Source organism: Phyllobates terribilis, unplaced genomic scaffold (genome assembly GCF_046119375.1).
Source record: "Phyllobates terribilis strain yellow unplaced genomic scaffold, ASM4611937v1 Scaffold_3__8_contigs__length_932513732, whole genome shotgun sequence".
Lineage (NCBI taxonomy): Eukaryota > Metazoa > Chordata > Amphibia > Anura > Dendrobatidae > Phyllobates > Phyllobates terribilis.
In genome coordinates, this window is record NW_027362763.1 from 55,022,035 (window position 1) to 55,034,468 (window position 12,434).

Below are 12,434 nucleotides of genomic sequence, written 5' to 3' on the forward strand. Positions count from 1 at the left end.
TACTATGTAGAGAGAGAGAATAAAAATTCAGCCAGAGAATCCAACCCCGTCCCGTTCACACTTGCTCATGTATAGCTGCTTTTTATTAATTCTTTGCAGCCTTTTGATTGGACAGTGCCTGGTTGTAAGAGTTTTCCCTCTAGTTCTGCTTCAAATAAGTAATCTGCACCGTTGTCAAAACCTGAAGTGGGTAAAATATGTGTAATGACAACCGCTCTGCATCTAGCTGTAGAAGGTCACTGCTCTTGGTATTGCAGACACCTTCTTAATCCTTCGTCCTTGAAGACCCAGCGGCAACCTCCCTCCTGCTACTGATTGACACACCCTTGCATGGGAGTTAAAAACCCTCAGTTTGCTTCATACAGTCGCTGGTGATACTTCTATGTACAGGCTTGGAGCACTAGCAGTCGGCTAGCGTCTTCTCTGGTGCCCTTAGAGGACTGTTGGCATTACTCCTCTGGTGTCTGCTCAAGCTAAGTTAATCCCCTTTGTTTGTCTTCCTTGTTGTCTTTAGTTTGTAGTGGGGCCTGACCAGTGCTCAGCCTTCCCCCTCCCTATCTAGGGCCAAGCTCTAGGGTCTCCAGGGTTTAGGGTCCTTCTCGGCGATAGGTGTGGAACTTATATAGGGACGGTAGGTTAGGCAGGGTGATATTAGATCTGCCTAGCGGTCTCCACTCCCCCTTTCCCTAGTGTTTGGGCTTCCTCCCTCTCTTCCCTTCATGTTGCACTTAGTCTTTGCCACACCTTGTGTGACAGTAAAGCTAAATATCTTGGACTGCAAACTGATATATTGTTGCAAGCTACCAAGAAAAGGACTTTATAGCTCCCAACCTGCACAAATCCAGCTTGTTCCCTTGCCCTGGGAGGTCAGTACTATATCCCAACTTTCACTCACTCTCTGCAATGTCTCCTGCAGTGAAGGCTTGAGTCACGTCTCCCCTGACTAAGAACACCCAAGCTCTGTAGTATTGGAAGCAGCAGCAAAATCATTGATCCTCATCCTGCACTGACAAGTATTGGAGATCTTTCTCCTTAAATGTGCATAGCATTCTGCTTCCTTACAGGCACATTTTACTGGTACATAGAGATACATCACTGTATACCAGTGCATTTCTATGTAACTATATTATAGAGGTAAAAGTCAGAGATTTTTCTTAATATTAAATGACTACAACATTCTGAGAAACAATTACAATAAGGGCATTTTAATGCACTTTATTTTTTTTAAATAAACATCACAAATTAGCAAATAACATGGACATATTTGGTGTCTCTGTAATTGTAACAACGTGCACAACACAGCTATCAGATTATTTATGGGGATCAGTAAATGGAGTAAAAATATGGAGTGATTTTTTTTTCTCTATTAAACCCATAAAAAGTGTAATAAAGATGTAACGCTGAGACCGTGTTGACACGAAGCGTGAATGCTCCTTAATGCACGGTTTCTGCAAGTGACCGCGCCACTTGATGTAATAACAATTTTCTCTTATTATTGCACTTTTGCTGCATTTTTTAAGCGTTTCCCTCCTTATTTGATGCGTTTTTGGTGCAGATTTGAAGCAGCATTTTTAATGTTTTTTTATAGCACAGAAAAGCTTTGATTCTGCACTTAAAAAATGCACACATTGCAGTCAGTTTCCTTTTTCGTCCAAAGGTGGTCTCACTTTTGCCGCCCCGCACCAATATAGTAAATAAGGAATACCACCCATATGCCCCTCATACAAAGATGTGCCATGTACGGCCATATAGACCACAGCCAGGTGTGCCCTGCACGTATTCCTATATAGATTCTTATCACATGTGCCTTTGTGTTCTTTGCTAAAGTTCGCGTGAGCGCAGCTCTGAAGCTGGCTGGATCTGAACAGTGTCAGTAACTCTGCTCTCCTTCAGTGTTGCAGAGACAAAGTTGCCTCATATAGCAGCATGGGAGAGCGCACAGGTCGGGGCTGAGCACAGCTATGCCGCTGGTCTGAACTGTCAGTCATCAGGAGCGCTTTATTCCATGATGAGCAGGAGCCTAAGGAGTGACACGCTACTGAAGATGGAAGAGGAGAATGCATTCGCCAGCTACATAGATTCGACTATCGTCCCCTATGTAGAATGCCGCCACACGTGCCCTTCAAGTACCACCATATGCCCCTCATATCGTGTCCAGCCATGGCTACAGTAGCAGTCAAAAGTTTGGACTCGCCTGTTCATGTAATGGTTTTCTTTGTTCTTATTAGAATGTGCACATTTTAAATTCAGACTCAAGGCAGCAAAACCAAGAAGGAAGGAACACATGAACACAAGAAGTTAAGAAACATGGTGGGCACCAAGTATGTAAAAACCATCTCCTCACCTTTTCTGCGTCTCACTCACAAAGACTGTACCAAAAATCTCTAATTTTGACTCCTCAGACTCCAGAACTGATCTGATGACCAGTCCTTGTGCTGCTGGCTCAAACAAGTGTCTTCTTTTTTGTGGTCCTTATTAGTGACTTCCTTGTAGCAATTCCACCATAAAGCCCTGCTTCTCTTAGCCTCCTCTGGACTGTTAATGTTGAGATGTGTCTACTACTTGATGTTTGTGCATCTCTTGTGAGGGTTGTTATGTAAGGTGCTATCAAACTGCAGTTTCTGATAACTTTGATGAACTTATCCTCTGCTGCAGAGGTCATTTTTGGTCTTCCGTTCCCAGGGCAGTCTCTCATGAGAGCCAAATTCCTCATAGCTATTGATGGTTTTTAAGACTGCACTTAAGGGTACCTTCAAGCTTCTAGCAATTTCTGGAATGACTAACCTTACTGTCCTAAAGTAATGATGGTGTTCACTGCCTCTGTAAAACACATCTGATGGTTGCAAACACTTTTTGAAGATCGGTGATTCCACAAATGATCTCTTGACGAGGCGATTCATTGGAATATCTTGTTCATACGCCCTGATAGGCCATATAGACACGTGACAAACATCCGTAATCCATCTATTCCTGTACAGAGGGTGCAGCTTGTGACCTTGATGATGTCACTTACCTGAATGTTTTATTCGTCTCATACACAGTTATAACTCATACACCGTTCATGGATTCCGCAGTCTTTGAGGAGAGACAGAATAAAAAAGAAATTACTGTACATGCAGCAGGAATTTCATTACCGTTCACAGTTTTGGAGCGCTCAGTTCTCTGATAGAAAGGGTTAAATTTCCTGCGATCCACCGCCTTGTGCTGGGAGGGAAGGCTGCATTAATCATGGTTGACCAATGATTACTACCCGGTGTTTAGCCTTTTAATCTTTGTAAGGTCATAGCTGAGCCTTCGATTCATAGGAAAAGCTAATACATTAATATTCCAGGAGAGTGTATGGTGCAATGATAGGTGCAGTAGTACGTAAGAGCAGGGTGATGGGGGCCAGGATGACTTCTCTTAAAAAAGATAGTTCTGGTTTATATGTGGTCGCAGCTCAAAATAGAGAAGTACCATTAACATGAAACAAATTTATTGGGGTACAGTGCATGTATGGATTGTACAGTCCTGTGAGGGTGCTTGTATGGAGTGTACAGTCCTGTGAGGGTGCTTGTATGGAGTGTACAGTCCTGTGAGGGTGCTTGTATGGAGTGTACAGTCCTGTGAGGGTGCTTGTATGGAGTGTACAGTCCTGTGAGGGTGCTTGTATGGAGTGTACAGTCCTGTGAGGGTGCTTGTATGGAGTGTACAGTCCTGTGATGGTGCATGTATGGAGTGTACAGTCCTGTGATGGTGCATGTATGATGTGTGTACTTTCCTGTAATAGTGTATGTATGATGTGTGTACAGGCCTGTGATGCTGTATATATGACGTATAGAGTCCTGTGATGGTGTCTGTATGATGTGTGTACAGTTCTGTGATGGTGTATGTATGATGTGTGTACAGTCCTGTGATGGTGTATATATGACGTATAGAGTCCTGTGATGGTGTATGTATGATGTGTGTACAGTTCTGTGATGGTGTCTGTATGATGTGTGTACAGTTCTATGATGGTGTATGTATGATGTGTGTACAGTCCTGTGATGGTGCATGTGTGGCGTCCCTGAGGATTCAGTCGCCACAGAGGTATTGCATCTCACCCAGAGGTGTGGTATCTCACTCTCAGGTAAGGAAGGAGTATGGCTCAGGACCCTAACACTACATCCTCTACACCACATTTCCGGGGGACAGGGCGAGATTGCTCCTACAGGAGAGTACAGTCCCTGATCCCTGGCTGGAGTGGGGAGGAACCATCTAGAGAGGGGGAACTATGTAGTGGATGGGTGGAGGACGTAGATCCTGGGAGCACTTGTAGAAGGAGGTATAAGTACGGGAGCCATCTTAGAACAGTCAGTGTTCAGTTCCAGTTAGACAGACTGAGGTGAAGACAGGGAGCAGGGGCTCTGTATGAGCTCTGCTCCACAGGCGGGCCTAGTTAGGAGGCCTGAGCCTGGGAGGAGAGGGAGCTGGAGGCTCCAGGAACGGGAAGAGAAGGGACCCTAGGGGTACGGGCCGTGCAGCAAGCCACCCGTACGCCCGCTGCTACCAGGAGGTAGAGGGGTCAAGCTAGATAGAGGGAACCAGTTCCTCACCTAACAAGAACTACAAGGTTCAACTAGAAAACCGGAGGCAGCAGCACTTCAAGTACCGCAGGCCACAAGTCCACACCAGTACACTAAGAAGGCAGCACCATAGGATCCAGGGGACGGAACGCACGTCACCCGCCAAGGCCCGAGGAGACCGGATAGAAGTGCTGCTGGGTGTGAGGTGCAGGAAGAAGGCCAGAGAGAGGACACACAGAAGGGGGTCCTGTTAAATGCTCCGGAGTTACCTGGGGGTCGGCTGAGCCCCTCACTGAGTAAACACAGGACGCCGTGGGCCCTTTCACTGGCCCTGTATCTGGAACTGCTATAATCGTGAGTAAAGACCTGGGACTGCACTATCTGACTCCGTGTCATTACTGACTACCTGCACTACAACCACCAACATCCACGCACGCTGCCCTGAAGCTACACTCTTCCTGTGGGGAGTTACACTACCTTAGCTGCTATACCACCAGCTTCAGAGGACTGTTCCGCAGCGGCGGTTCCTATTGATCGCATTCCACAGGTGTCGTAGTCGGACATTTACATTCATATACAGATACTACCCCTTGGTTTGACCGCCCTGGGTCACGGACCGGGTCACCGCCACGGTGACTACAACCCCCAGAGTCTACAGGCCCGGCTCCGGGTACCCCACGGCCCAGGGGGCGCGTCACATGTATGATGTGTGCATAGTCCTGTGATGGTGTCTGTATGACGTGTACATTCCTGTGATGGTGCATGTATGATGTGTGCACAGTCCTGTGATGGTGCATGTATGATGTGTGCACAGTCCTGTGATGGTGCATGTATGATGTGTGTACAGTCCTGTGATGGTGCATGTATGATGTGTGTACAGTCCTGTGATGGTGCATGTATGATGTGTGTACAGTACTGTGATGGTGTATGTATGATGTGTGGACTGTCCTGTGATGGTGCATGTATAATGTGTGTACGGTCCTGTGATGGTGTATGTATGATGTGGGTATGATCCTGTGATGGTGTACGTATGATGTGTGTACGATCCTGTGATGGTGCATGTATGATGTGTGTACGATCCTGTGATGGTGCATGTATGATGTGTGTACAGTCCTGTGATGGTGCATGTATCAGTGTGCGGTGGCGTACATGTGGGGTCTATGTAGGTTTATGATTAGCACAGTTGTACGGACCTGCCTGTAGTGTATATAGGGTCGTATGGCTGTACATTAAGTTATAGGCACTTCTGATGTCATACAGTTTTTTCTTCAAGGCTGTTACCACCGCCAAACCATTCAGCACTGACCCGTCATGTGTGAAGCGCCCCATGCTGACCTTGGTGTCCTTCTGTGTTTTCTCTACCAGGGATGCGTCAGGGGAACGACAGAGGAACCATGTATCGTTCTGTCATCTACACCTATACCAAGCAACAGATGGACGCTGCTGTGAGATCCAAAGAAGATTACCAGAAGGTACAGCAGGTTTTATGGGATCACATGTGGCTGAATGCGACATTCTGTATGACACCGAGCCAGAATCATCACAAGTGACGCCAGAGGAAAAGGAAACGTGCAAAACAGTACAGCTACATGTATATCCAACGATGGCATACTGTGTACTCTACAGGGTCAGTAATGTATGTGCACAGTGACTACACCAGCAGAATAGTGAGTGCAGCTCTGGAGTATAATACAGGATGTAACTCAGGATCAGTAATGTAATGTATGTACACAGTGACTGCACCAGCAGAATAGTGAGTGCAGCTCTGGAGTATAATACAGGATGTAGCTCAGGATCAGTAATGTAATGTATGTACACAGTGACTGCACCAGCAGAATAGTGAGTGCAGCTCTGGAGTATAATACAGGATGTAACTCAGGATCAGTAATGTAATGTATGTACACAGTGACTGCACCAGCAGAATAGTGAGTGCAGCTCTGGAGTATAATACAGGAGGTAACTCAGGATCAGTAATGTAATGTATGTACACAGTGACTGCACCAGCAGAGCAGTGAGTGCAGCTCTGGAGTATAATACAGGATGTAACTCAGGATCAGTAATGTAATGTATGTACACAGTGACTGCACCAGCAGAATAGTGAGTGCAGCTCTGGAGTATAATACAGGAGGTAACTCCGGATCAGTAATGTAATGTATGTACACAGTGACTGTACCAGCAGAATAGTGAGTGCAGCTCTGGAGTATAATATAGGACGTAACTCAGGATCAGTAATGTAATGTATGTACACAGTGACTGCACCAGCAGAGCAGTGAGTGCAGCTCTGGAGTATAATACAGGATGTAACTCAGGATCAGTAATGTAATGTATGTACACAGTGACTGCACCAGCAGAATAGTGAGTGCAGCTCTGGAGTATAATACAGGATGTAACTCAGGATCAGTAATATAATGTATGTACACAGTGACTGCACCAGCAGAGCAGTGAGTGCAGCTCTGGAGTATAATACAGGATGTAACTCAGGATCAGTAATGTAATGTATGTACACAGTGACTGTACCAGCAGAATAGTGAGTGCAGCTCTGGAGTATAATATAGGACGTAACTCAGGATCAGTAATGTAATGTATGTACACAGTGACTGCACCAGCAGAATAGTGAGTGCAGCTCTGGAGTATAATACAGGAGGTAACTCAGGATCAGTAATGTAATGTATGTACACAGTGACTGCACCAGCAGAATAGTGAGTGCAGCTCTGGAGTATAATATAGGACGTAACTCAGGATCAGTAATGTAATGTATGTACACAGTGACTGCACCAGCAGAATAGTGAGTGCAGCTCTGGAGTATAATACAGGATGTAACTCAGGATCAGTAATGTAATGTATGTACACAGTAACTCCACCAGCAGAATAGTGAGTGCAGCTCTGGAGTATAATACAGGATGTAACTCAGGATCAGTAATGTAATGTATGTACACAGTGACTCCACCAGCAGAATAGTGAGTGCAGCTCTGGCGTATAATACAGGATGTAACTCAGGATCAGTAATGTATTGTATGTACACAGTGACTCCACCAGCAGAATAGTGAGTGCAGCTCTGGAGTATAATACAAGATGTAACTCAGGATCAGTAATGTAATGTATGTACACAGTGACTGCACCAGCAGAATAGTGAGTGCAGCTCTGGAGTATAATACAGGATGTAACTCAGGATCAGTAATGTAATGTATGTACACAGTGACTCCACCAGCAGAATAGTGAGTGCAGCTCTGGAGTATAATACAGGATGTAACTCAGGATCAGTAATGTAATGTATGTACACAGTGACTCCACCAGCAGAATAGTGAGTGCAGCTCTGGAGTATAATATAGGACGTAACTCAGGATCAGTAATGTAATGTATGTACACAGTGACTGCACCAGCAGAATAGTGAGTGCAGCTCTGGAGTATAATACAGGATGTAACTCAGGATCAGTAATGTAATGTATGTACACAGTAACTCCACCAGCAGAATAGTGAGTGCAGCTCTGGAGTATAATACAGGATGTAACTCAGGATCAGTAATGTAATGTATGTACACAGTGACTCCACCAGCAGAATAGTGAGTGCAGCTCTGGAGTATAATACAGGATGTAACTCAGGATCAGTAATGTAATGTATGTACACAGTGACTGCACCAGCAGAATAGTGAGTGCAGCTCTGGGGTATAATACAGGATGTAACTCAGGATCAGTAATGTAATGTATGTACACAGTGACTCCACCAGCAGAATAGTGAGTGCAGCTCTGGAGTATAATACAGGATGTAACTCAGGATCAGTAATGTAATGTATGTACACAGTGACTCCACCAGCAGAATAGTGAGTGCAGCTCTGGAGTATAATACAGGATGTAACTCAGGATCAGTAATGTAATGTATGTACACAGTGACTGCACCAGCAGAATAGTGAGTGCAGCTCTGGAGTATAATACAGGATGTAACTCAGGATCAGTAATGTAATGTATGTACACAGTGACTCCACCAGCAGAATAGTGAGTGCAGCTCTGGAGTATAATACAGGATGTAACTCAGGATCAGTAATGTAATGTATGTACACAGTGACTGCACCAGCAGAATAGTGAGTGCAGCTCTGGAGTATAATACAGGATGTAACTCAGGATCAGTAATGTAATGTATGTACACAGTGACTGCACCAGCAGAATACTGAGTGCAGCTCTGGAGTATAATACAGGATATAACTCAGGATCAGTACAGGATCAGTAATGTAATGTATGTACACAGTGACTGCACCAGCAGAATAGTGAGTGCAGCTCTGGAGGATAACACAGGATGTAACTCAGGATCAGTACAGGGTCAGGAATGTAAGGTATGTAGACAGTGACTGCACCAGCAGAATAGTGAGTGCAGCTCTGGAGTATAATACAGGATTTAACTCAGGATCTGTGCAGGATCAGTAATGTAATGTATGTACACAGTGACTGCACCAGCAGAATAGTGAGTGCAGCTCTGGAGTATAATACAGGATGTAACTCAGGATCAGTAATGTAATGTATGTACACAGTGACTGCACCAGCAGAATAGTGAGTGCAGCTCTGGAGTATAATACAGGATGTAACTCAGGATCAGTAATGTAATGCATGTACACAGTGACCGCACCAGCAGAATAGTGAGTGCAGCTCTGGAGTATAATACAGGAGGTAACTCAGGATCAGTAATGTAATGTGTGTACACAGTGACTGCACCAGCAGAATAGTGAGTGCAGCTCTGGAGTATAATACAGGATGTAACTTAGGATCAGTAATGTAATGTATGTACACAGTGACTGCACCAGCAGAATAGTGAGTGCAGCTCTGGAGTATAATACAGGAGGTTAGTCAGGATCCGTAATGTAATGTATGTACACAGTGACTGCACCAGCAGAATAGTGAGTGCAGCTCTGGAGGATAACACAGGATGTAACTCAGGATCAGTACAGGGTCAGGAATGTAAGGTATGTAGACAGTGACTGCACCAGCAGAATAGTGAGTGCAGCTCTGGAGTATAATACAGGATTTAACTCAGGATCTGTGCAGGATCAGTAATGTAATGTATGTACGCAGTGACTGCACCAGCAGAATAGTGAGTGCAGCTCTGGAGTAGAATACAGGATGTAACTCAGGATCCGTGATGTAATGTATGTACACAGTGACTGCACCAGCAGAATAGTGAGTGCAGCTCTGGAGTATAATACAGGATGTAACTCAGGATCAGTACAGGATCCGTGATGTAATGTATGTACACAGTGACTGCACCAGTAATAAATACCGTAATAGTGGAGACGAGGAGATTCCAGAGCACGACAACCAGGCGGAAATTAATAACCACTATTTGGGGTCCAGACATTGCTCCTGAAAGGAGAACTACGGTGTAATTGTAGGTTTCCAAATCCAATTCCACGCAGGACATTTGCCAGCTGGCAGCTGAGATATGGAGATCCATTGTGTGCCGAACCCCGTGCGGCCAACATGCTTACCACTGAGGATGTGAGTCCGCCAGGGCCTAATGTACGCTTCACAATGTTCACACAGTGAGCGCAGGGTTAATTACTGGAGATTGAATAGAAGATGTCACATTCTACCGCGTGAAGCTCACTGGGGGTCATTAAAACTGAACAGAGACCCCCGCGTCTCACAGAACCCTACATAACGAGCCGTTATAGGGACACTGAATTTGCCTGATGTTATACTTCTCTTTTCCAGTTTTAAAGTGATGGTCATCAAATTCTATTTTAAAGGGGATTTCCACCTTCTATGTCTCAATTTATTGCATGTATCAATGGGTGATATTCGGATTTTGGCATTAGGGCAACTATTGGGGGTGATCCTTTGTCTCAGACCTTAAGTGTGGGGTCTTTAATGCTTATGGAGCTGTCCCACAGTTTGTAGAGGCAAGACCCCCCAAACAGCTGTCTGTAGGTCGGTGTTCTCAGTTGGAGAAGACCCTAGTTTGGCTTACGAGTTGACTACCTCCAGTGGAGGGTGCTAGAGGCCCAGCTTTCTTCCTTTTGAAGGAGAGCATTGCCTGGTCCAGAAGGTCTTCCTATGTCAGTGGTGGTCTCCACAAAGAGGAACCACAAGATAGTGTTATTCCAAAGCACTACTGAGGCCTGAAAGGAAATGTGATAACACCTGTACATATAGCTGTCATGCAAGGTGTGGGAAAGACTTATTGAAACACAAAAGGAAGAGGGAAAGGGAGCCCAGACTCTAGGGAAAGGGGGAAAGTGGAGACCTCCTAGGTTGATGTAGCGTCAACCTGTCTCCCCTAATGTCCCTGTATTGACTCTTCACCAATAGCCGCACGCGTGCCTCGTCTCGCCCTTCTCTGGTGTATGGCTAAGGCTAGGGAAGGGAGGAGATGAGCACTAGTCGATCTCCACTAAACACTACAGACAACAAGGGTGAACAAACAGGGGAATTTGCTTAGCTTAGCTTTAGATGACTCCAGACAAATGTGCACACCTCCTCAAGCTCCAGAGAGGACGAAGTACTGCTCTTGAAAAAGCCTTCACCAGTAGTAATGAATATCGCCGGCACCTCCCCCTGAAACACAGCAGGTGTATATACACCCAGGCCAGGGTGTTAATTAGCCAGAGGGAGGTAGCCGCTGGGTCCTAGAGACAACCTCTAATAAGATGTCTGTAATGCCAAACGTAGAGATCTCCTGCAACCAACTGCAGGGCGACTGTCTGTCACTTCTGACACACCCGTGACAATAGCTCAGGATCAACCAGTCACAGCTCACCACCTCCTCCTCTTGTACTATGAGTGATAACACCTCTATATACAGTACATAACACAGGATCCACCATTCAAAATAGGTGATGTCACAGCTCACCTCCTCCTGTACAATGACTGATAACACCTTTATATACAGTAGATAACACAGGATCCACAATTCACATTAGGTGATGTCACAGCTCACCTCCTTTTCCTCTCTGTACAGTAACTTTTGCACGTGTCATAGAGCATGCTCACAACACTCTGAAATAAAAGTCAATGTATACAAATTCCATATGTAGTCGGCCAAAGGTGCATGAAGCCCCCTCTATTGGTCAACTGCAGCATTGCAGCCAACCACATGAATTGTGTGGCTACTTATTGGTGATGAGTGGGCTCCTCGCTCTCAGTGCCGGGATCAGTCACCCTCTATAAGGAGCAGGCGGCTGTAGTTGCTGCCACATCTGGTGACATCTGCAGTATTTATACCATAAAGAGAAGATCCGCAATCTCTGCTGGAAAGCCAGGTCTGGTCACGTGGGGCCGGGTCCGTGCTGTGCGCTGCTCCTTCGGAATATCGCAGCTGCTAAGAATAGACAGACTGTGAATTAAGATTAGCAGATTAGCCCCCATATAACCCCACAGGGCCTCCGTGTGCGGGAGTGACATGGAGGGGAGGTAACAGATGCAGCAAAGCTGAATTTATCAGGTGTAGTGGAGCTGAGCTGGTCAGGCGGTATCTGCTCAATTATCTCTTATGTACAGCGTGGTTTTGGGTGGTACAGATCCACCAGCACATTATCCATCTATCATCTATCTATTATAATCTATTATCTTTCTTTCATCTATCTACCTATCTATCCAGTGGCATACAGCCAATGGCGGCAGGTCCCATGGCTTCCATGGGGCCTGTGAGCCGTGGAGGGCCTAGTGCCAGCACCAGCCCCCATGCCCACCCATCATCGCAAGTTCAGTTGTTTCAGCAATTAAATTTTGGGGGCCATAAAACTGTATAGAGGACTATGAGGGCTGCATTATACTATATGGATGACTATGGGCTGTGCATTATACTGTATGGACGACTATGGGCTGTGCATTATACTACATGTATGGACTATGGGCTGTGCATTATACTACATGTATGGACTATGGGCTGTGCATTATACTGTATGGA

At 45.5% G+C, this 12,434-nt stretch overlaps 1 protein-coding gene across 5 annotated transcripts in view; it reads left to right on the forward strand.

Moving 5' to 3' along the window:
- The window catches only part of MSRA (methionine sulfoxide reductase A), a 331,431-nt gene that overhangs the window by 221,898 nt on the left and 97,099 nt on the right, over positions 1-12,434 (forward strand). For all 5 annotated transcript variants that reach the window (XM_073673879.1, XM_073673883.1, XM_073673880.1 and 2 more), the window contains one exon: positions 5,910-6,016. In XM_073673879.1, coding sequence (XP_073529980.1) covers positions 5,910-6,016 — 107 coding nt within the window. The remainder of the gene's footprint in view (positions 1-5,909; positions 6,017-12,434) is intronic.